The following is a 24225-nucleotide window of genomic DNA, read 5'->3' as shown; positions in this document are numbered from 1 at the left end:
TAAAACAAACAGTGGTTGATACAATGTACAAACTCTGCCAACTACCAATTCTGTAATCAATACCAATAACTGCAGCAAGTATTACTAATACTAAATATAAAATACAGAAGTGCAGGGAAGAATTGCTACATAGAATAAAAAACTATCATCACAAAGAACTATTTTTAAAAACTCCAACCTAATGCCTCAGTATCACAAAAACCTCTAAAGTTCCCCAACAATTCTGTGATGTTCTTATTTTCCTTTTATTTACCTACATATTTTTATAAATCTTTTGAAACAAGTTCTAATTTTCAACAACTCAATCACAGTTCTTTCTTGGAAGGTAAAAGACGTGTGGTAGGTCTACTGAAGCTTTCATTTCTTTTTAATGTACCTAAATATCTTTTGAAAAATAGGCAAGGAGGAAACTGCTAAGGTCAAACAAGGACATATTGTGGTGTACCCAATTCTGTTGAAAAATTTTGGAAGCAAGTTTAATTATGAAGGGAATGTGTGTGCGTCTCCGAGTATCAGGCAAATGACAAAACAAAACAAAGCTTTGCTCCAAAAATCATACAACTTTGCTCCAAAAATCCATAAATTTTGTTTTAGATTGACTGTTTTACACACTATACTAAGAAAACAGCATGCTGACTCACAAACAACTCCACTCACTCCATCTTTCCTTTGATTAACCCAATGGGTAAAAGGCAGAATAGAGAGCTGGATTACTGTAATAAATGGCTCAGACTGCCTTATGGAAAATTTTTGATAATGTAAAATATGTAAACTGGAATGCAGGTTCATACCCCTCTTCTACTTGTATTAACTTATGTGAGATTAAATACAAAAGAGAATATATGTAGCTCAGGGTTCAACTGTGGAGTTCTTGGTGGTCTATGAGCGTAGTTATTTTTGTTTGCAGATGTTTCATTACCCAGCTAGATACATCAGCGCTTCAGAGTTTGTTCCCTGATTATATAAAGCAGCTTCCCCTGCCAGTGTTGATGGGGGTATGATTTTCTCTTTAGCAACTCATTTATTATTTTGTTTTCTGCTTGATTGTTTGTCAGGTATGAATCCTACCTTCTCTGGGTATTGATTGCTGGAGAGGAGGTATTCTGATCTTTTTGTTTCCTTCTTGAATAGGCACATAGAGATAAACCACATTTGCACACCATTCAAAAGAGACAATTAAAAAAAATAAACAGAGCAGAACACATCCTCTTCAGCAGCCAATACCCAGATAAGGGGGATTAGTATCAGACAAAAAGAAAACAATACCCTAATCAAGGCACATCGAAGGAGAAAACCACACCTCCACCAACACTGGCAGAGCACTCACTAGCATTGATGTTATGCAGTTGGGTAAGAAATGTCTGCAAGCAAATAACCAAACTCAGAGAGCACCAAGGACTCCACAGAGTTTAAATATGCATCCTGCATTTAACAATTAAAGCCAATTTATGTAGGCATCCCATAACCAGGAAAACAGATGCACCAAGTCCTATCTGCCTCAGAGTCTCACATGTGAGGCTCACAGGTGAAGAATTCCATCAAAATATTTTGATTATCCCCTCTAGATTATTCCAGATGCAATTTCCCATAATTCTGGAGACTTCTGCGCTTAAGGCAAAGTATCCTTAAGTGACAAAAAAAAAACTTAAAAATGAGCCAACTCTAAAAGATCCAACTAAATTAGAAAAATGCTATTTTTATTTATATATATATAAATGTGTGTGTGTATGTGTATGTGTGTGTGTGTGTGTGTATATATATATATATATATATATATATATATATATATATATATATACACACACACACACACACACACACACACACACACACATACACACACACTCCAAACACACTGCAGCTAAACGGCACCATCGTGAAAGGAATTTGCAAACCTACCAGCCAAACTATTGCAAATAATCTTTTAAGCCACGCTGCGATGCTCGCTTAATAAACGGATCCCCACGTTTTTTCAGAGTTCAGGATTTGGATCCGGATGCGATTTTTCGCCAACAGAGAAACAAGAACTGCCATAAATGCAGCACCTGAAATTCGAGCTCGGTGGCCGAAGAGCGGCCTTACGACAGAACCCATCGCTTCCACATCAGGAAGGGATTCCGGGTTATTTCGCGCAAAGGCGAAAAACACACACACACACACACAGAGGTTTCCTCCAGGTTCCCAAAAGAGGCAGCCCCACCACCACCACCCCCCTCCCTCCCTCCCTGGACCCAGAGGAATCAGGAGCGCGCGAAGGGAGCGCAGCCGGACGTCCACCCCCCACCCCCGAGGGCTCTTACCGCTAGATCCTGAGGGACGGCCCCACTCATGGCCCGCACGGTCCCACTCCTCCAGGCCCGGGAGGGCAGAGCAGGCCCAGGCTCGGGACTCGCCGCTTCCCCCTCGCCCGGACCTGCTACCAGCAACAGCAGGAGTCGCTTCCCCACCGGGGAGGCCGCCGCGTCTGCCATCCCTACTGGGCAGAAGCCGCCTCCGCCGCGCTTCTCGAGCTCAACAGCCTCCAGGGACACCGAGCGAGTCAGCGACAGCTCTCCTCTGGGCCCCCCGAACACTGCCCGCCCTGTTCCCGGCGTGCCCCGCGGCAGGCTCCTCTTAATCCCGGCGTGCCCCGCGCTCGCCGAACCCTCCCCGGGTCCGGGGCTCCCAGAATGCAACGCGCAAACTCTTATTTATTTACTTTTTCGCTCCCGGCATGCACTGCTGACCTTTTCGTTCTTGGTCGTTTCGTTTGTTCCGCCGTTCCCCGCGGGAGGGCCGAGGGGGATACTGCGTTTGTGCACAAGTGAAAAAACACACACACACAAGACGCGCCTTCCTGGCCCGGCCCAGAACAGACGCTTAACTTGTCCAGCAGTGTGTTTTACAATAACAGGCCACATGTCAATTAAAGAGCAGGAATACAACCGTTCTACATAAGATTTTGTTTCCAAGGAACTAGCATTGGAAGAGTTACTATTTTGGCACTTTGGTAATAGATAATCAGAACAAATATCCATTGATAAGCTTTTCTTGAATGCTGATACAGTGAATAAGTGACTCAACTACATGTTATGGCAAAATCATGTGAAAACGTTAAAAACGTGATTTTGTGTTGCGTGTCTTTGAGTCAATTGATTCCTGTCAACTGTCTTGCACTAGTCCCTGCCGTTTTCTTGGCAGGATTTCAGAAATGATTTGCCCTTGCCTCCTTCCTAGAGCAGGACAACTGACTCAAGGTCACCCCACCTGCTTCATCCACAAGGCAGGACCAGAACTTGGCAGTCTCTTGGTTTCTAGCTTCATGTCTTAACCATTACACCAAACTAGCTGGGATAATTACTGTGGGGAATGACTACTGTAGCCTCCACATTTTTAAAGCAGGAAACTACCAGTGTTTTATGTGCTGACCAAGCCAAAGATTGAGATTATGGCTGTAGCTCAGGGGTCTTCAAACTTGGCCCTTTTATGACTTGTGGACTTCAACTCCCAGAATTCCTCAGCCAGCATGCCTGGCTGAGGAATTCTGGGAGTTGAAGTCCACAAGTCATAAAAGGGCTAAGTTTGAAGACCCCCTACTGTAGCTGTTCAAAACTTCATTTCTACGTTCTCAAAATTGTGTAAAAGAATCTTTTTCCAGATTGTATAAATAACCTTTTGGGGTAGTAAAATATTTTCTTTGTGAAAAACTGTTATTTCTTTTGTTTACATTATTACAGCTATAAGTCTTTACCGTTCCCTTCAAAGTGAACTTTGATTTTTGAACAGAAAGCTCAGTTTTCTGTAACAAATTGTGGAAGATGCCGTATTTAAAGAGAGAAGTTTGTGTACGTAATGTTTGCATAGTCATCTACAGCTTACCATTAATTATTCTGGAACCTTCATCAACAGCACTTTAATCATAGCAGGTTTATTTTACATCCTCACCCATCTTTAGGTTTACTAGCTTTTTCATTTTAAGGAAAAGAAAGTGTACACCTGCACAATTAGAAAATAAAGACAATACTTAAAGATACCACATTCCATCAGTACTAGTCAAGGCAGCCACACACTTAAATGAGAAGACCCACATAACCGTAAACGAAATATTTATTAAAATATATTCAAGAAACTGTCAAACTTCTAACAAAAGCCAAGAGGGAATTGAAGGGAGAAAAATCTGTACAGGAAAACATTGGAAATGCTTTTACATGCCTTATTAAGTTTCACAGTTTAGTTATTGTCTACAAAAATATATTTCTGAAACTCTTGAGTCCTCTATAAAAAGAAGCTGGTCAGCAACAGCAAATCTGACAAGCAGAATATTCCATAGGACAGAGTGAACTCCTCTTGCAGATTAACCTTGGCATGACCCAGAGCACTCCTGTCTTAATAACATTATGAAAAGACATTCTTTGGGATTAAGCTCCACATTAATTTTGAAGGAAGATTTAAAATGAATTTTCATTCTAATTTCTTACTTCCTTAGCATGCATAAAATTTGGAGCTGGGAGCTGCATGTCTAAACACATTAAGGAGTCACTGAATAATGTTTGGTATCAGGAGGAAAATTCTTTTAGCATTTATGTCCACTTTTACCCATTTTTGTGGCAAATGTTCTAAGAAACAAAAACATCACAATGTGCAACTGGAGCACTTTATAATCAGACCTAGCCTGTCCTGCCTTCTAGAACAGAGGTTTGATTAGCTAAAGTCTAAAACCTGATATGAATTTATATTTAATGCTACTCTGGTAGGCTCAACATTTCTAAATTCCCAAATATAGGTTTGGGTAATACTGGTTATTTTTGAGGATTTAATATTTAAATCATTTCCCACCAGCAATAGGAGACTGTTGCAACTCTTCTACTGTTAATATTTTTCTAATATGCCAAATAGCATATTTTCTAATCAAAACAAACATCCCGCTGTAAACCAGCTGAGATCTTCTCAGTTTTTCTCTTTTTGGAGGTTTTATCTTATAAATCTTTAGAGGTATCCATGTGTAAAAAATATTTTGCTTACTAATGTAGGCTGCCACCATGAAGTGAGTATATCTTACACTATTCCCTAGAACAGGCAAGATAGGAGACTGAGCAATCCCACAGCTTGGAACCTTGATCAGAAACCTTGAAAACAAAAGACAGGAACAGTCAGCAACAAAGCAGTTGCTGATAAACTGTACTAGAAACACAATATGATTCTGGGGCTATTACTTCCAAAAATTTCTACAGTTGGAACCATAGGCGTCCATGGGTGGACAAAGGGAGGCAAGTGACGAAATGTGCATTGTGATGTAAATGGAAGTATAAAAGTATGGGTCTTGTGTCACTCTATCATAACGCAAATTCCTTCCTTTTGGCATAATTGTAGCAAACAATGGACATATGTGGTTGTAACATTGAACCTATAGGTTGTTAGAATTTAAAACAGCAGCTATAAAGCTACAATGATATAGCTTTATAAGCTATGAGTAGTAAAGAGGCCAGTAAAATAGACATCATTATCAGACTAAGAATATACAAAGACTTATTTCCTCATCTCCAGGGCAGTATGTATTTGACATCATACAAGTATAGAAACTTTAGTATTAGAATTTAATATCCTGAGAATGCCAGCTTTCATTTTTAAAGCATGCAGTATTTATCCTTTTACGGTTGTAGCCAATAATTTCATGTATTAACAACTAGTGAAGTTGTACTAAAAAAATAGCATTCTAGGGCTTCAATTATATTTCACAGTTCTCTTTGTCCATGGCTACTATTTCCTACAATCTAATTTTCATTTCCCTCATCCTCCGTTTTTACACCTTCTCAGTCACAACAAAACATCTCAAATATGCCTATTGGAAACAACTATGTAACTTTAATGCTTCATAAATTAATTTTTCCACTTCAATGCATGGAATGTGAACACTGTACACACCATTAAAACTGAACTAGGCTGTTACTAAGCTTGAGAACACAGCTTTTCAAGGGAGGTTTCACAAATATCTGCAAAGCTGCAGCATCGCATGCTGCATCTTTTGCCTTTTGCCATCTTTAGCTGGTTCAGTGTTGTCCAAACAAAATTAATCCTGGTTTATATGCAGAATTGATGTTTTCATGCTTCTAATTTTTTAGAATGGGAAAGAAAAGTATAGAAAATTTATGAAGAGATGGGCAAAGGAGTGAGCTATCTCATCACCACTCCTGATTCTTCAACCTTCTTAAGGACTAGCATTAAATTATGCTTGCACCCCAATTCCAGTTTTTAATTGGTTAGAGATTTAGTACAAAGATTCAATAAAAAGATGTTTTTGTTGCTTTTGCCCTAAATAAAAATTCTCTGAAAATTCACTGAAGAGTCACCGAAAGGCCCGCTATGCTTAACTGTCACATATGTAGTACTAACTTGTTAATTTACCCCACCCCCGATACTGCTAAAAAAACCTGAGCATCCCAAGAGGTATCTGAATTTTAAACACATAATCATAATCATCCATGCCATTATAAAGCAACTATGCCTCCCAATTATCAGAGCTTACACTATATCAAACTTCCAACTTACATTCTAACATAACACATATTAAGGAATATACCATCTCAAGCAAAAAAAAAATCAGAATATGATCAATATAAAAATTAATTTGTTTTTCTCCATTAGTATCTCACCTCATATTAAAGGGGATATGCACCTGCCAGTTAGCCACTGACATTTAAGCCTGAAAAACAATCTGAAGTTTGGGAATGTGCTAACCAATTATTAAGTTTTAGCTGTAAGCACAGATTGAAGTAGGTGGGTATCTACTTATCTTTTTTCCAGTTTGCCTGACTGATAATTCTGTTTAAAAAACCCACCACAAAGCAAATCAAGACAACTCCTAGGAAAGAAGAATTGCCATTCTCCACTCCCCATTCATATCTTAGCTGTATACTTAAGCAATATTGGTTAAAAAAAAAACATAATGTTTCATGCTCAAAATTCCAAACAACGTAAAAATAATACATATGAACATTAATAAATATTTTGTTTCATGATGAAATATATGCTGTGTAGACAATATGCTAAGGAAAAAGCAATTTCCCCCCCTCCCGCCCCCAACAAATTATACCCTAGTACTGCCTCTATATAGGGTTTAAATGCCTCATTTAAAACACACTCAAGTTAGAAAACTATCATATAACAGAACAACTGCATCTTTCAGGAAGAATCTGCATAGCTAGTTGCTGGCTTGAGAATAAGATCTGTTGGTTGGTTTGTTGCAAGGCAAGAAATTCAGAGAAGAGTAGGAGTAAAAAAAAATATGAAGGCTGGACACACACATCCCTAATAACATTTCACACTAGACAAAGTCAAAGGGAAAAATCCTAGCTTGGCCTTTGAAGCTATAAAGAGACAGGTCAAAGAGACTTCAATCCTAAATTAAGTTCTAGGATTTTACCTTTTTTGTTGCTGCAAAGTTTGCACTGTTTGTACGCAGACATCCCGTAACACGAAGTCTTGAGCTCTGAAATTCCTCCTACTTTCCTATGTGGAGCCGAGTCCTCATTCCCTGAGCTGGGCTCAAAATCTCACTTCAACCATCTTCCTTCCCGTAACCCGCCAAGCAACTTAACTATTAAAAGAATCCAACTGATTTTCTGTAAATGTTTTACGTACAAATTCCAGGTAGCATTCCACATCCACTCTTGTGTTTTTTAATTATTTATCCAGAGCCCCAGGAACAAATCATTCAACAACCACATCGGGCTAATGCAAGCAGGAAGGACTGAAGCAGTTAAGTGCTCACAACTGAGCAAGGACTCTACTTTCTATCAAGCAATCCAGATGCACAGCTTCCCCCCACCCGATCCCAATACAGTGTCTTTATTACTTGTACCTGAGACATAACTGATAACTCAACCTAAGAAATCACATTAAAAAAAACCACACCAGTCATAGAAATCACTGGAATTCATGTGTTCATCCAGGTACTGTTCAGTTTGGTACTGTTTTCCTCTATATCATACACGGGAGGCAGGGGCATACGAATTTGCGTGTTAAAACTAAGCATTATCAAAACAATGAAAAATCACTACTTCATTGCCCCAGGTAAAGAAAGAGATTCACCAAGAGATTTAAACTAAATTCATTATAAAAATACCTGTTTAAAGGCAAAAGCTAGAATTTGCCAATAATGAAATGCATTCTCCTGTCCATTGAGGAAGCAGTCCAGGAGAGGAGGGGGTGTCACAATATGTCCTAAAAACAGGAGACTTTCCCTGTTTTATGTTAAGGGCTGAATAAGACAAGAGAGGTGCTACTGGTCAGTGGAGATTTCTCTGTCTGGCTCCAATTTGCTTGACTCTCCTGGAGAAGGAGTGTGTGGTGCAGAGTGAGACACAGAGGGGATGCTGTGAGCTACAATTCCCTCAACTGGTGGCTCCGGTAGCCCAGAGGTGGCTACGCCTACTACTCCTGGAGGAAACCTGTCGTAAGAAGAAAACGTATGGTAATTGAAAGTCACTCTGATAAGCATTCCTTTTACAATTTCACTGCTAAAAATTCAGATGTATGTATCTCACCTGTAAGCTGTAGCTCCATTAAGCTCTGAATGTACAGCTGCAGGATCAATGCCAGACCACTGAGCCGCTAAAAGCAAGTATTCCTTGTTAACACAGTTCCTCAAACCATCAGGTATGTGACCTATGTCAAAGTCCACAAACGAAGAGAAAGGTTATGCCAATATCCATGCTTGTGTATGTATATGTATTCCAAAACGTATCAAAAGTTCCTCAACAAAGCAAAGAAAAAAAATACACAGCAAATCATGCTCACATGAATAATTTGAGTTTTCTCTGGAAAATAAGAACCATAAAATGATCCCTTGCTATGTGTCTTATTAGACCAATATATTTAAAACTACTGCCCAAATGGTCATTCCCTACAAAGCAGCAGTAAGTTCAAAACTGGATACATACCTCTGGCTCATGATTTTCTTTTCTCCCCTCCTTCCAGTAATTACACTTCTAATGTCCGGTAGAACAAATAGAAGATTTTAATTTTTTTTTAAAAAGATATTATTGTACCCAAAATGGGGGCTTAACAGCTAAAAAGGCAAAAATTCATTTTTCTCTCCAGATGCACTGTGAACTCTGCAAATCGTTTTCTGCATATAGTTAAGCTTGACTCTTAACGACCATTGGGAATTACTACCACATGCGGTGGCAATGCCCAAAGGCACAAAAAAATTTGGAACTTATTAAAGAAGTGGTTGGAAGAAATTTTGCAAATAGATATAGAAGCCAAACCGGAATTTTTCTTATTGGGAATTATAAAAAAAAATATATAAGAAAGACACAAATTATTTACTACTGCATATAGTAACAGCGGCACGAATAGCCTTCGCTCAAAAATGGAAAGAGAAAGATACTCCAACCGAAGAGGAAATATTATTAAAAATTTTCAATTGCGCTGAAATGGATAGACTTACATGGGAACTCAAGGACAAAAGTGAAGCCAAGTACTATGAAATCTGCGAACAATTTTATGATTGGATAGACAATAAGAGGGTAGCCAAGATAAATGTATAGTGCTAGAATAAAATATAGATTATAGACAAATGTATATTTAAAAGATAAATAGATATATAGAAATAAGGGAAAAAGTGTTAATAGTATATTATAAATAGTGAGCAAAGTTCAAGAACCATATGTCTATATGAGTACTAATACTATTGTAAAATGTTGGAAGATGTATGGAACCAGTGACGTCATATCTATGTCCAATGTGTTTTTAATTTTGTATTATTAATAAAAAAAGCTTGACTCTTAACTCTCCACAATTGTTTCAAAGGGGTGGGATGGAGGGAGGGAGATATAGAAAAAGAATGGACATGCATCTCTCTACGAATGAAGTGTGTGAGATTAGAAAGTGGTGCAGGCCTGCTCACTCTTGCTTTAATCCTACAGGTATGCAACTCCTACTGTTACCCATAGGTTTTAAAAAAAACCTTTATAAAAAAGCAATCTGAAGCTCAAGAACTACATAGGACTTTGGAGCTGTAACTGATCAGCACAAGAAAATGCCATTGGGAAAAAGCTTTTGCTTCTCTGCTGGTAGCACCTGGCTGACTTTCTCTGGGCCTAGAAGCTAAGCAGCATCAAGCCTGATTGGAATTTGGATGGGAGAATATCCAGAGCTGTAAATGAATCTTGGAAATAAAGATATCCTAGATAGAAGATACTGTGGATCTCTTGTAAGAAAACTGTGTGTCTAAAAAAATCACCAAGAATCAAGCTTGACTCAAAGGAGATTGCACTTTTATTCCTTCTGCCATTAATAATATGGAATAAAGCAATATCCTAGTCAGTTACTTCAGATTACTGTTTTCCTACTGCCAAAGACAACAAGAAACAGTGATTTAGAATGGTCACTGAAAGGAAGACAAGGAAGACTATATAGGCACATAAACAGATCGGGGGGGGGGAACCTCGTGACTTGAAAAAATAAAATATCCACATTCAAAACTAGGGATCAAAAAAGCAGAGTCCATACATACCATGGCACTTAAAACACAATTGATCAGAGGAAGATCAATTTTTTTTTTAAAAAAAGTACTTATTATTTGGTCGCACACAAAATGGTGCACAACCTGTTGCTATTACACAGACCTAGTGCAGTGAAGTCATTTGGGAAGCAACTACAGAGCGGGGTTTTTCAATTACCTGTGATGGCTCTTCGGATCTCCTTAGCCGCATCCTCTCTCGACTCAATAGAAGCCTGTTCACTGTACCAGGCTGTGTGAGGAGTACAAATCACATTGGGAGCATCTTTTAGGGGCCCATTAGCAAAACTGTGATGTAGAGAAACAGGCATGTTTTGGATTATGATCGCTGGTGGCTCTAAGATGCAGAGAGATACGTATCCTATTGAAAACTGACAAAGGCCCGATAGCGTAACGGTTACCTGAAAGGTTCTGACTCATGCACATCAAGAGCAGCCCCTCTGATCCTCCCTTCCTTTAGGGCTTGAGCCAGGGCCTTCTCTTCAATCAGACCTCCACGCGCCGTATTCACCAGAAAGCAGCCCTGACGCATCTATATAGGAAAAAATACAGAAAGGGCCACCGAGATTCAATTATTGCACTTAAAACAGTATTATGAAAACGATTATTCTAAAATTCAAATGTATTTACTCATTTAATTCATTGGTGTCTTGCCATTATACAAAGGCCCCAGGTGATGCAGTATAGAAATTAATCGGGCTTATCGAAACCTTGCTCCTATTCTTTTCAAACTAAAGGTGACTTATATGAATAAGGAGTGTCAAGGCAACAAGCATGAATAAAAACCTCCATAAATCCCGACACATTTGTTCCAATGGACTGAACTTTTCACACATTTATTTAAAAACAAATATATACCACGGGCAGTCCCTGGGTTCAGAACAGAGTTCTGTTCCTGTCTTTAACCCAAATTTTTATGTAAGTCAGAACTCGTGTTTACAAACAGACCGTTTACTCGTGTTTACTCGTGTTTACAAACAGACCGTTTACTCGTGTTTACAAACAGACTAGTACTAAAAATGATGGACAGCATCGTCCTTCCTTGGGCAGAGAAACTGCTGAAATTGTTCTGTTTTTAAAGAAATCACTAAAAATTTCGGCAAACAGGCTATATATTAACAATATGCAGTTTCAGCAGCCTTAAAGTATTGCACAACTTCAACAGTTTGTCAGCTCCAGGAAGGAGAATGCTCTCCGCCATTTTTAATAATAGACAGCGCGTTGCTATCTAGGGGTTGTCCTTAAGTCCGTTGTTCTTAACTAGGGGACTGCCTGTGCCTCAAAAATACAAAGATTTGCACAAAACGAATTTTCCCGATGTTCCAAAAATAAAGATGGACATGTACAGAGTGAATCATTTTTCACATAACAGATCCCAAAATGTTTCAAGCTTTGTAATCCAGAATCAGCATCTTGAATCGGGCCCATTTAACAGGCCCATTTTGGGTTCAGTATCATAGGATCTCTAACACCTATAATTTATCAGTGTCCTGATTGTTCCAGTTTAGACCAACTATATTTTCAGGATCATTTTCATGAATACCCCAAAATAAATGGGCTGATAGCAATCTATGTCAGAGGACTGACAACTTCACATTTGCCAACACTGGGAAAGGGTATTCTCTATTATTGAGGCCACTTGTGTCTCTGTGATAAAACTGAATCAAGAAAGTCCCAAATGTGCACACCTTCTCTTTTAAGAGTACTGCACTCCCATTCGCAACAGATTATCTCCCTGCTTCTTAGATCTGAAAATTATCTGTCAAAGATTAGAATTAAGTTGAAATTTGTGCCCTCATACAACCCACTGTTGTCTTCAAAAATTTATCTAGCACCTATATGGTTTCTATAATTCAAATGACAATGAAAACATCCTAATTCTTTCAATGATCTCTCTCAACAGCTTTATAAAAAAGTTAAAAACTATCAGAGGTAGAACAGAACTTTTAGACCACTTATCAGGAACCAAGCATAAAACAACTCAGTACAACCTTTTAGAAACAATTCTGCACTTATGAACAGAATCATTTCTCAAAAAATGATAGTTATCCAGTACGATATCCAGTCAATAGTATTATATACTAACAAAATCTCAGAAGAACTACATTTTGTCAGTTTTTCTCCTGATCAGAAGAATCCATTATACCAACTTATTTGTCCCATCAAGATCTGGTCTGCTCTGTGTGTTTTCTTTCAGGGAAAGATTCTAAAAATACTCACTTCACATAAAGTGAGGGGACAGGGGACTTAGCAACATGCTTTCTCTGTAGTTGTTCTCATGTTGTACAATACCCTGCTCACAAGATGGAGAACACACCAAGCCTCCTTGTCTTTTGTAAATCCCTTAAAACCTGATGGTTTTGTTGATCATTTGAATCGTTATACTGGTAGCTGTTATTTGCTCTTATGCATTGACTACCGGTTGTACTTCAGACAAAAGCAGTGTCCCTGCAGTCACGTGATCATGATCAAGGCATCTGACTCAGAATTGCAAACTGCAGCATCTTGCAGTCATGTGATTGCTATCTGTGACCTTGTTTGCTGGTTTCCTACAAGCAAAGTCAGTAGGGAAACTGGCAGGAGGTCACAATTGGCGACCGTGTGACATTGCTTTTAACCATGGTGCAGGAAATGCTTGAAGACCTAATATGATGTTATTGTCTATTTAATAGAGTAATTGATTACAAATTCCTTGAAGAATATGGGCATCATCGTAAGTCTCAAAGGAAGATCATCTATTTGATGGACTCATCAATGAATCCAACCATTCCAGCTAAATGTGGTCTCGAACTGCAAGATGGATGGCAAATAAATAAATTTTAATAATAATAATAATAAATTTCAGAAACAAAAAGGATGAAAGTTGTAGCTATCTAGACCTAAGAACGCATTGACTGAAACCAGGACCATCCAACTCAAAGCCTCACCCAGATTTGTACCAAAATAGTGTCAGGTTTTGAGCTACATGTGCATTTCTGCCTTGCAAATTTGTTGCAGAAGGCTTCTCAAGATTCCTATTTTATCTGGTGTGAGGGGAGAGATCATTCCCTGGGGCCCTGCTGGTGAGTGCCACAGTGTTCTATTCTCTCTCTCCTTTCCTTGTCAACATCTACATGACACTGCTGATGAACTCATCTGCTGGTTTTGGGTTTAGTACCATCAGTATGCTGATGATACCCCATTGCATTTTTCAACTTTGCGTTACCCAAGTGAGGCTGCGAGATGTCCCAATGCCTAGAGGGTGTAGGGGTTTGGATGGGGAAGAACTATCTCCCACTTAATCTTACCAAGACTAAATGGCTGTGGGTGTTTGAATCACTCAGATGAAAAGATATTCTTTGATCGGTTTGCACTTTCCCCCTCAAGGTTGGTAAGCAAATTGGGGGGCTTGCTGGACTTATGACTCCTGCTTGAAGAATAGCTAGGAAGCTAGGAAGGCCTTTGCACGACTTCCTAGATCAGACTTCAGCCAGTCCTAGAATGACTTCAGTCATTCATGCCCTAGTCACCTAACACCTTGACTACTGTAATGTTCTCTATATGGGGTTGCCATAATGGCCATCCAAAAATATCAATTGGTCCACAGAATGTGCCAGCATGAGTAATATTCATGCTTCGGAATGCTTCTGGAACACCTCTGCTTCATGAGCTGCCCTGGTTGCCAGTTTGCTTCTGGGTCCAATTAAAAGTGCAATTAAAGGTATAGATCAGGGGTCAGCATGCCTGGCTGAGGAATTCTGGGGAGTTGAAGTCCACAAGTCATAAAAGGGTCAAGTTTGAAGACCCCTGGTATAGATGACCTGAATGTGTTCTACTGTAGGTTTGAGAGGAGATCACCATCATCTGCCACTTCCTACCCCACCTCAAATACACCACCAATAAGTATCTTAATCCCTCCAGGCCCCCCACTTCTGGCAATCTAGAAAAAAATGTGTGTGGTCTGTTTCATCAGCAGGAGATTGAAGAACTGGCCCTCTGATGTAGCCGTAACAATATGAAGCTGAATATGCTTAAAACCTCAGGCCATCACTCTGCTGAAGACCTAATTCTCACAGTGCTGCCTAATATCTATCTATATTTTCCCACATAGCATGGCTGTAGTATTATTATCTTTCTTACTCCTGCCTTGTATTGGTATTATGATGATGATGATCATTATTCTGTCACTTTGCATGTACACTGAGAGCTTCTGCACCAGAAACAAATTCCTTATGCTTCTAATCACACTTGGCCAAATAAAGTATTCAATTCAATTCAATTGCTACGTATAAACCTGCACGTGGCATTACTTTCCTGAAATTTGCATGACGGTAATTTGTATGCCCTGCTCAAGGTAAAGCTGTACCTGTTTAATGGTGAAGTCATTGATGAGATGATGATTATGCTCATTTAGACTACAGTGCAATGTGATGCAATCACTATGCATTAGGAGGTCTTGCAAGGTGGCCATCCGCTGTAATCCCAAGGAACGCTCCACTCCATCAGGCAAATAAGGATCATAAAAAATAACGTTGAAACCAAAGGGTTTTGCACGTAAGGCAACCGCTTGCCCAATTCGGCCTTAGAAAAAGAAAAGATGGGAATCTTAAGCTCATCATTAGGGACTGGTTGCATTTCCACTTAATACTAAGACAGGATTTGTTTTAGACAAAATAAACATAAGCTGCCCAATGCTTAACTTGCTTTTCTCCAACTTCTTCTGCCAGTACGCTTGACATATCTTTAATATTCTAGTCATGGTAAAGGTGAGTTTTATATATTTGTAGGAATAATTGGGGGGCGGGGGGTGAGACAATTTACCTGAATATCTGTGGTGGGGGAGGGCATATATTTAGGGATCTTTAATGATGTTTGTGTTTTATCTCTTGGGATGGTGTTTGCTTTTTCTGAGATAAGACTGTTGCCTTTTTCATGTGTGCTTGTAACTTTTTGTATTTCTATGGAACAGTTAAATGTTGCCTATGTTTGAGGATTTCTGTTTATTGTGGATGTGCATTAATGAATGAGGAAACATTTTGGGTTTTAATACAGAACTGAGCTACGGTTCTATCACCTAGGAGAAGCCATGGTGAAAAATGCTGAGCACAACAGAGTTTCTGTTACTGAGAGAAATAAAAGTACAGTAAATAGAAATAATAATTGCAGTCCAATTTGGATGTGCAGCTATTCAGGTCTGAGAAAAAAGGGAAGATATTTCCACATAAGTGCTCTCAAAGTTGTCTAATGGTCCCAAATGTGCAAAATAGTCACATATTTATTTAAAAACAATACAGTTATTAAGAGAGAACAGCTAGTGTTCTCCTCTACTTTAATGACAAAAGAATATCTTCAATTTAGAAAAAATACACGCATTCAGCACAATGCCTACTCACCAGAGTTGTGCAAAATACACTGATTTGGAAAGAGAATATTCAATTCTTTAATCAGCTGTTAAGTTGTGCACATCTCTATTATTTATTCTCTAACTCTTTCAATTCAGTGCTCTCCTTCTTAAATCCAAGAATTCCAGTACTTGGGTATACCTGACACTTTTAGGTATTAGTTATTATACTGTTTGTCTGGTTATCTAAGCATTAGCACATTATGAATTATGTTAAATTGGCTCCATAACCTTGGAAGAGCATGTTCAATAAAATAATTCAGGTGTGACAAATTTCTAAGACAAGGTTAGGAACAGATTGATCATGGAGCAAGTTTATCTACATGTTCGCTAAGAATCAATTATGGCACATAACCTATCAATCAGATTTCTAAGAAATAGTTAAGGAGGACTGGATTTATATCTTCAATCTTTCTCTCACCTGCAACAAACAGCTTTTCTAATTGTGGCTTTCAGAGTAAGCACACATCCTAACTTTGCTACCAGATTAAATGGAATGCGATGGATTCCTCCAAGTCATGAAAGTAGAAAAGCAACAAGTACACAAGAGAAATACAGAAACTGAAATGTTTGAATGTTTTGTCACACTAGAACAGTGATGGCGAACCTTTTAGAGACCGAGTGCCCAAAAAACGCCCTCCCCTCACCCCCATCGCTCCGCCCCGCCCGCTCCACCCCTGCCCTGCCCTGTTCCCACCCCACCTGCCAGGCCACCTACCACCTCCACGGCCCGCTAAAGATCACTCAGGCGACCCTGCAGCGCCATGGTGGCCACGCCCTCCATCCGTGCCCCGCATCATCTGCGCGCGACGGGGCACGAGGGCAGAGTCTTGTCCCTGCTGCCCAGCTGCCATATGCTTGGCTGCGCTGCTCTGCCCCCGGGGGTGACTCTCCTCCGGGGGGGCTGCTGATGAGGGGGCCGCAGGGGGAGGCAGGGTTGGAGCGACGGCGCATGTGCCCACAGAGAGGGCTCTGAGTGCCGACTCTGGCACGCGTGCCATAGGTTCGCCACCAGTGCACTAGAACATCATCCAAGCTAACTGCATTATTCAAAAGCACTGCTGCTTACCAAGGCCAATGATGCCCAAGGTCTCACCACGGATACGTACAGCCCCACCAGCCACCTCTCTGATTTGCTCCATACTCGAGGCTCTGTTTCCTTCCCGCATGGCTTGGTGAAGCCATGTAACCCGACGATAAAGGTTTAGGATGTGACAGAGGGTAGAATCAGCTGTTTCTTCTACAGAAGATGAAGGGATATTGCATACTGCAATGCCTAAGGAAATGGGAACATATAATACATTTTACCGACTGCGATATAATCTCAGCATTTTGATATCAATCTGATCCTGTACTTGAATTTTATGTAGGCCAAGATAAGAAGCTTTATTTTGCCCGCCAATTATATTCCCTCGGAAGTAATCTATTGAGAATCACACACCATTAGTGGATGAGCCTTCTTTTCCTTTATCTTTTTAAAAATTTATATTTATTAAGTATTTTTCATAGAATAAAAAGAGAATTCAAAGACAAAAGGAAAGAAATGAAAAAGGGGGGGGGAAATAATAAGGTTAAGAAATATGATTTCCAACTTCCTTTTCAACAAATAGTTACAAACTTATAGTCCCTCTTCCTTTTAGATGTTACACAAGTTCCTCCAACCCCTCATTCTTCTTTTCCTTTCTGCTTCCACAGAATCTACTCTCTCCTGCTGTCTGTCTTAACAGTTACTAGGAAAAGAGCGGGTAACTTTTATTAGATTGCAGGGCTGATTACCTGCATAGGGCTGTTGGCTGCATTACACTGCTCAAATGATAGGTTCATCTAATTTCTTTTATCCTGGCAGAGTCTTCCTAGCCCTGCTTCTTGAAATTATTTTAATTGACTGAACGTCAAAGGACTTTCTACAGTATCTGTTGTTAAATTACTTCTCACAGTAAAGAACTGTTTCTCCTCAAGCATACCATAACTTGGAAATATTATTGTTTTTTCAAAATTCTCATTTCAAGAAAGTATAAACTTGAAGCTCAAACAAACATTCAAAAGAATCTCAATAATTCAGTACCAAAAAGATGTATTGACTAGAAATCTGGACCTAAAGAAATTAGAAACTTCTTCAGATCAACCTCTCAAATACTCACTGTATGATTCAGTGGACAAGGAATTTGGGTATAATACAATGCTTGAACAATGGGAAATATGTGGAATAGAGGATTAAAATTTACATTAAATTATAATTTAAAAGAAAAATTTTACAAGATGATGTACCGTTAGTACTGAACACCAGACAAGTTATCAAAAATGTATAAAGGTATTTCAAATGTTGGAAATGTAAAGGTAAATAGGGGACTTTGTGTGTGATAAAGCAAGAAAATATTGGAATAGGATTCAAATGTTAATACAGAAAATTCTGAAAGTGAATATAGAAAGAAAACCAGAGACTTTTCCATTGGGGCTAATGGACAAAGACCTGGAAAAAATATATGGAACTTTGATGTTATATATGTTGACAGCAGCAAGACTACTCTACGTTCAGAAATGGAAGACTACATCAATTCCCACAACGGAGGAATGGTTACAAAAACTGATGGAGCTAGCAGAGATGGCTAAACTGACTGTACTGATTCAAGAAAAGAATACGAATCCTTTTATTCCCTTGGGGAAACCGCTTCTAGACTTTGTGCTTGAGGTGGAAAAAATGAAATTCTGATTTTGGGTTTTATCAATTAGATAGATTTGATGTTATTGAAATTGCTCGTTTATATTATTTTGTAAAAGTAAAAAATTGAGATTTTGAACTTGACGCTCGACTTTACTGCACCAAAGGAAGTCAGAAGTCAATGCCTTTTTTTTCTCCCTTACCTTACTTCTCTACTCCCTTTTCACTTCCCCATGTTTTCCACTATCTACTTTTGTATTTTCATTGTATCGTATATTATAAACTAATAAAACTTTACATTAAAAAAAAGATCAGCCTCTCAAATACTGAGACAAGCAAATTGATGAAATGTTAAATTATACTTTTCTTTCTTCAGTTATATCAAATTGATTCAATTATCTGAATTTAGTAATCCCAGTTTATCTGAATGTAGATCTCATTTTAATACATACTTAAAAAAATAATATAAATCAGCACAAATTATCTGGAAATAAAAAGATTTTAAGACTAAAGAGTTACATTACTGCTTTCAAAACAAAGAAAGCAACCAATCACTTGCTTGATGAAACTGTGTACAGTATAGACAATACATGGGCTCCATTTATATTCATGCATAAACATATCATATTTATGGGTTTCAAGCCATGCTGTATATTTTTAGCCAAGTAACTATTTTTCAGTTCAATTCTCTATTTCCAATATAAGGATAATAGCTTAAAACAATTAATGTTCTTATGAAAACAATGTAAAATTATTTTAAATAACAACGGGAAGGTTTGCAAATTTATCTTAATAATAGGAAATACTTCACTTGCCTCTCAGAAATTTGTTTATTTTTTAGTAAATTCAGCCCAAACCCCAAAATTAAATTCAGAGGAAGGATGTACTCCCTACCCACCCACTCTCCAATATTCCTTTTTTTTTTTAATTGCACTGGGATCACCATACCTAATTCTGCAGCTGACTTGATATCCACATTGTCATAGCCACTGCCAATTCGCACAATGACCCGGAGAGCTTTGAACTTCTCCAGGTCCTGGCGCGACAAGGTAATGGTGTGGTACATCAGAGCCCCAACAGCTTCATTTAGAACCTAGAGGAAGATAGAACAACAGAATAATGCTTACTCCATAGCTTTAGAACTAGTAAGCTCAGAATTCTACAACCTCACTTATTATTCAGCCTTCCACTTCTGATCGACACTTTATTTGCTGTTCAATGAACTGCAAAGTACTCCAAGAAAGGAATGGAATGTGAAAGACAGAAAGAGAATATAATTGCTTCTACAAAAGGACAAACACCATCACTCTTTTCCTTCACGTCCTTTTAATTTCACAGAAAAGAGAGAAAGAACTGTTTCTCTCCCTTCCCACTGGCCTTTCATACTTAAGCAGAGTAGCAAAGTGCAGTATGCGTTTTCTGCAAAAACTGCTAGACAAAGGACCACCCCTTCTGAGTTCTTTTAAGTTCCCACTGGTTTCCATAGAATTTGGTTCAAAATGAGGGTGGAAAGCAACTACAAATAATGGCTAGCTCTCAAAGCAAAATTTTATGAATTCTGGAATCAACTCACCCATTTTTTCATTGGAAAGTGAAATTTCCTCCCTCTTTTTGTAAATCTTACCTTTTCATGGATTTCCTGAGTTGATTGTGCATCACAGAAAGCCACTGTGGCAACATCTTTCAGGATAGGCATTTCTACAGTGCAATCCCTGCCATCAAGGAGGGCAACCAATGGACGAGCTGGCATTGGACCATTACCAATAGGAGGCCTTATACCTATAAAAGAAAATAGAATTATTCACCCACAAATAAAAATGAAAAGTATTCTTCTACTAGCCCCATTACAAATCAATTATGTCAATCCAATATATAAAGTGCTGGGAAAAATTCAGGAACAGTATTAATTACTGACAGAGAGCTTCTTATAAGTGCAAAAGATCTCAAATTCAAATTCTACCATTCTTCCAATAAGATTGGGAAAGATACCTCTTTTAAAAAATATAATAATAAAACACAGTTATATATTACATGGTCAAGTACCATCAATTATTTTACAGAACTGATTCACAATATGTGTGTGTGTGTGTATTCTTGTAAAATCTCATTCCTCATATCTTGTAACTTTTATCTCATAACACCCTTTCAGAATATTCAAAATATTTGCTGGTCTAAGTTATACATTTTTGAAATTTACAAAATGAATGAAATGATATTGTTTCAAATAAATTTCTAAATGAGTTATGGGCCTGAGTTATCATGGGCCTACATTTGTTAAATTGAGTTTTCAAAGAATGCATTGGTCCATAGATAAGCAACTTGTGATTTTTCAGCATTATTATTTTTCAGCATATTACTGCCTTCATAAAGAAGTATTTTATGCAGTAAACATTATTATTGCCTAATACAGAGAATCTTTATATTTGTATCTTTATATTTTAAACAGAATATTCTTATCTGGAACCCTTGAGGATTGCTGAAGTCAGAATAGAAATTACCGAACAAATAAGCCAATAGCACCTAGCAATGCTTTAAAAATTAAATGTTTCAGAAAAAAAAACAATAATATGGAAGGTACTTACCCATATCTATGTGCATATATTGACTAAATTAATAATTCTAACATATTTTTAACAATTGTGGGGAATGGGATAGTTGTAACCGTGCATACAAATATCTTTTATCAACCTTTCAGTATTTTATGTGCTTTCAAACCTGAATAGCAAAAGACACCTAAGAACCACATAAGAAATGGTTATTACATCCAAAAAATAATTTAATTTATTCTCCCCTACCTAAGGAAATAATGATGGAAAACACAACAGAAATGCACAAATGTTTCAAGATAATATACTAGTCTTCCCAACAATAATATAACTCAAAGATGGAAATTGAGTCCATAGTTCACATAAAGTTCCAACATATTGGTTTTAACATGATGTGTGAGCGTAATGTAAGGTAAATTATGATTATGACTTATAATTATGTTATAAGCCTAGCCAATTGTAGTACTAGCACTGATGTTACCTAGTTTGGTAGTAAAATGTCTACAAGAAAGCAACCAAGCTCAAAGGGCACCAAGGATCCCGTACTTCAGCCTTGAGCTGCAAATATTCTCTTCTATCGCTAGCCAATTGTATTTATGCAATGAACCATGATTTAGCAAACCTTAGATAAGTGTGACACCTTTACCCAAATATATATATCATAACAAGTTTATATACAATAAATACAACTTGAGCCCCAAATAAAGTACAGAAAACCCTTCTAATCCCTAGCAATAATGAAATAATTCTCAGAGCAAGAGTCCACAAGTTCTGGTTGGCCTTGTTAGCCAAACAGAAACCTATTGGGAAATGAAGACACTTTGGCATGTTGTGCTTCTGTTCCAAGCAAGCACCCTAAGAAGAAGGCATTCATTGGGCATAAAAGTCTAAAGTTAGAATCAGAAGAGGATGCAGGGACCTGAATCACCTTGTATTCACTAATGGCTTTCTCTCAACATCGTAAGGGGCAAGTGTAATTATCATCTTCTGTGTGAAGTAAATACCACCAAATTGAGCAAAACTTAACATCATACATCTCTATGTACGTATCATTGCATAGCATCATTTAGGCTTCAGTTCAAAGCAAGATTAATTTGCTTCCTTTAATTCATTTACTTTTTGTTTATTTCTTCAGGGGCAGTTTTATTAGTTTTTATCATAATATTACCCAGAGTTTTATTTTTAAAACAGCTTCATAATCTGTCCAGAAAACTTCAGCTAGGTGCCTTAAAGTATAATATATAAATATGCTATATGTGATATACAATATATAAATAGAAGTAATGTTCCACAGAAATAAAAAAAATAAAACAATTGGTCCTCAATTCCTACTACTTAATACAAAGGGGTGAAAGATAAAAAGGTACAGGCAATTCAAACGTGCTTTAGACAGCAGGAAACTAGTTTAGATTAAAAGGCTAAAGGCTAAACTTTTTCGACACATTGCAACCATTTGCAAGAAACCAGAGGATAGACATTAATAGAGAAAACAAACGTTTGTGCTTTTCAATGGCAAATAATAATGATCTACGGTATCTTTTAAAAAAGACACTTGACATACTGGGTCACCTTAAAAAACACTATAAGACGTTTTCCCCCCTTCTGTCAAGTGGGAATCATAAGGCTATTCACGGGATACCACGAGAGCTGAGATAGTAGAGTAGCAGCCTCCACCAAGGAAAGAGGATGCAGACCGCGGTTTTTATGTAACGGGTCGGGACTGGCGGTGCAATCTGGGCATCTCCGTGGACGGACCGGGTCATAACTCGAGGATCCTACATTTTCAAAGAAAGGGTCGGCTCACGACGCCTTACAGCACAGGCAGGCGGGCGCAAACGCTTCCACGAGAGCGACCTTCTGTCACCACACCACGTGGAGAGAAATTCGGGACACGAGGTCCGAATCCTACCGCAGCTTCCGACACGCGGGTTTAAGCGAGTCTTGCCGCCCTGCCATCATCCCTCCTTCCGACGCTCGGGAAGTTTACCTTCGCAAATGCGGTCCAGCCTCTGGCGCTTCACTTTGTGCCTGTCCATGGGACACACCGAAATGGGCCCGGGCGACTCTGGGCAGGAGAGGGGGAGGGAGGCGGGAGAAAGCGAGAGAGAGCTACGGAAGCTGAAGCCTGACTGGCTAAGCGGAACACGCGAACTCGTCCCCGCCGAAAACTGGCGGCAGCGGCGGCGGCGGCGGCCTGGGCCTCCTAAGTCTGAAGTTGGGAGGGGCGGAAAGCCTGGCCGGCTCGTCCGATGCGCCACAGGATCCCGTTGTCGCTGCTGCTGCTGCTGCTGCCGCCGCCTCCGGCTGTCTCTTCCCCGTCGCCGCTCTTCCCCCCACCCCCCCCAAAAGCACCGGCCTCCAAAACGGAAACGGAAGGGCTGGGGCCTAGGAAAACCAGATTCCCGGCACAGGCCCGACGGGAGCGTGTCGGGCTCTTGCAACCATAGAGTCGCTTCTGAAAGTTCCCACGCTTCCGGTCCGCTCTCGAGTCATAATAAATGCGGATTCCGTGGAAAACGATCAGCAAACATCTGGTGATGTCAGTAATATCAGCAATACCTCGTCTTCTGCCTTTCTTTGCCTTGTTTTAATTTTACCGCAGCAAAGAATCCGGTATTTATTTGTGTGGGTGATAAAGCTACATAGGGTTGAAAAATATTAATTAGAGCGCTAGGGCTTACACAGCCGTGCCAAATAGAATCCTGTTTCGTTAGAGGAAGATTTGAACTTATTGGATTTATACATAACAATCTTGTAGGATTATTACATATATAAGTTGATTTTTCCCCCTCTAATTAAATAAAATATATATAATACACATTTCATGCGAAAGGGTGTGTTAAAATACATTTGTTTTCATTCCTTTTCATTCAATAACGAAGCCACAGGTTTGAGAGATCACATAAAACATCATTCAAAAACTGTTCCCATGTTGTTTACATGTATATTTTCCTATGTCTGGCAGCTGTACTTTTTTATTTGACTAGAAAGACAGAGGAAAATGTTAATTCTTTTCAATGGAATAAGATAAAGCTTTATTGTCAGACAACAGGATGATATTTCTTGAATTCTAAAGCTAAGGGCAAAATGCTTTTGGAAAAGTTCTTCATAGAGAAAAACAAATGCTGAGTTTAAT

At 38.8% G+C, this 24225-nt stretch overlaps 2 protein-coding genes across 2 annotated transcripts in view; both read right to left on the bottom strand.

Annotated features, from left to right (window-relative positions):
• Nucleotides 1-2471, bottom strand: part of KDM3B (lysine demethylase 3B) — a 52110-nt gene extending 49639 nt beyond the window's left edge. The window contains exon 1 of the mRNA XM_015817887.1: nucleotides 2301-2471. Within this exon, the coding sequence (XP_015673373.1) occupies nucleotides 2301-2471 (171 nt within the window). The remainder of the gene's footprint in view (nucleotides 1-2300) is intronic.
• Nucleotides 2472-8198: 5727 nt separating this feature from the next.
• On the bottom strand, nucleotides 8199-23125 carry LOC107289190 (C-terminal-binding protein 2-like). Its single transcript, XM_015817895.1, has 9 exons — nucleotides 23077-23125; nucleotides 20168-20322; nucleotides 19492-19636; nucleotides 16954-17160; nucleotides 14850-15064; nucleotides 10906-11036; nucleotides 10665-10792; nucleotides 8523-8643; nucleotides 8199-8426 (listed from the first exon to the last, which is right to left on the bottom strand). Exons 1-9 carry the CDS (start codon nucleotides 23123-23125, stop codon nucleotides 8258-8260), a joined length of 1320 nt encoding a protein of 439 aa, XP_015673381.1. The 3' UTR covers nucleotides 8199-8257.
• Nucleotides 23126-24225: the final 1100 nt, after the last annotated feature.

The sequence above is a fragment of the Protobothrops mucrosquamatus genome, unplaced genomic scaffold, assembly GCF_001527695.2.
Source record: "Protobothrops mucrosquamatus isolate PMUCROS unplaced genomic scaffold, P.Mucros_1.0 scaffold653, whole genome shotgun sequence".
In the NCBI taxonomy this organism is placed as follows: Eukaryota; Metazoa; Chordata; class Lepidosauria; order Squamata; family Viperidae; genus Protobothrops; species Protobothrops mucrosquamatus.
The sequence above is the reverse complement of the archived record's forward strand: the minus strand, read 5'-3'. Positions and strand labels throughout refer to the sequence as shown.

Bases quoted from the DNA above. Each gene is read 5' to 3' on its own strand.
- LOC107289190 (XM_015817895.1), bottom strand. From the start codon at position 23,125: ATGGACAGGCACAAAGTGAAGCGCCAGAGGCTGGACCGCATTTGCGAA. The intron at 17,161-19,491 runs GTATGGTGATCC...CCATTTCCTTAG, and splicing joins CAAGTCAGCTGCAGAATTAG to GCATTGCAGTATGCAATATC. The intron at 15,065-16,953 runs GTAAGCAGCAGT...TCTTTTTCTAAG, and splicing joins CTTGGGCATCATTGGCCTTG to GCCGAATTGGGCAAGCGGTT.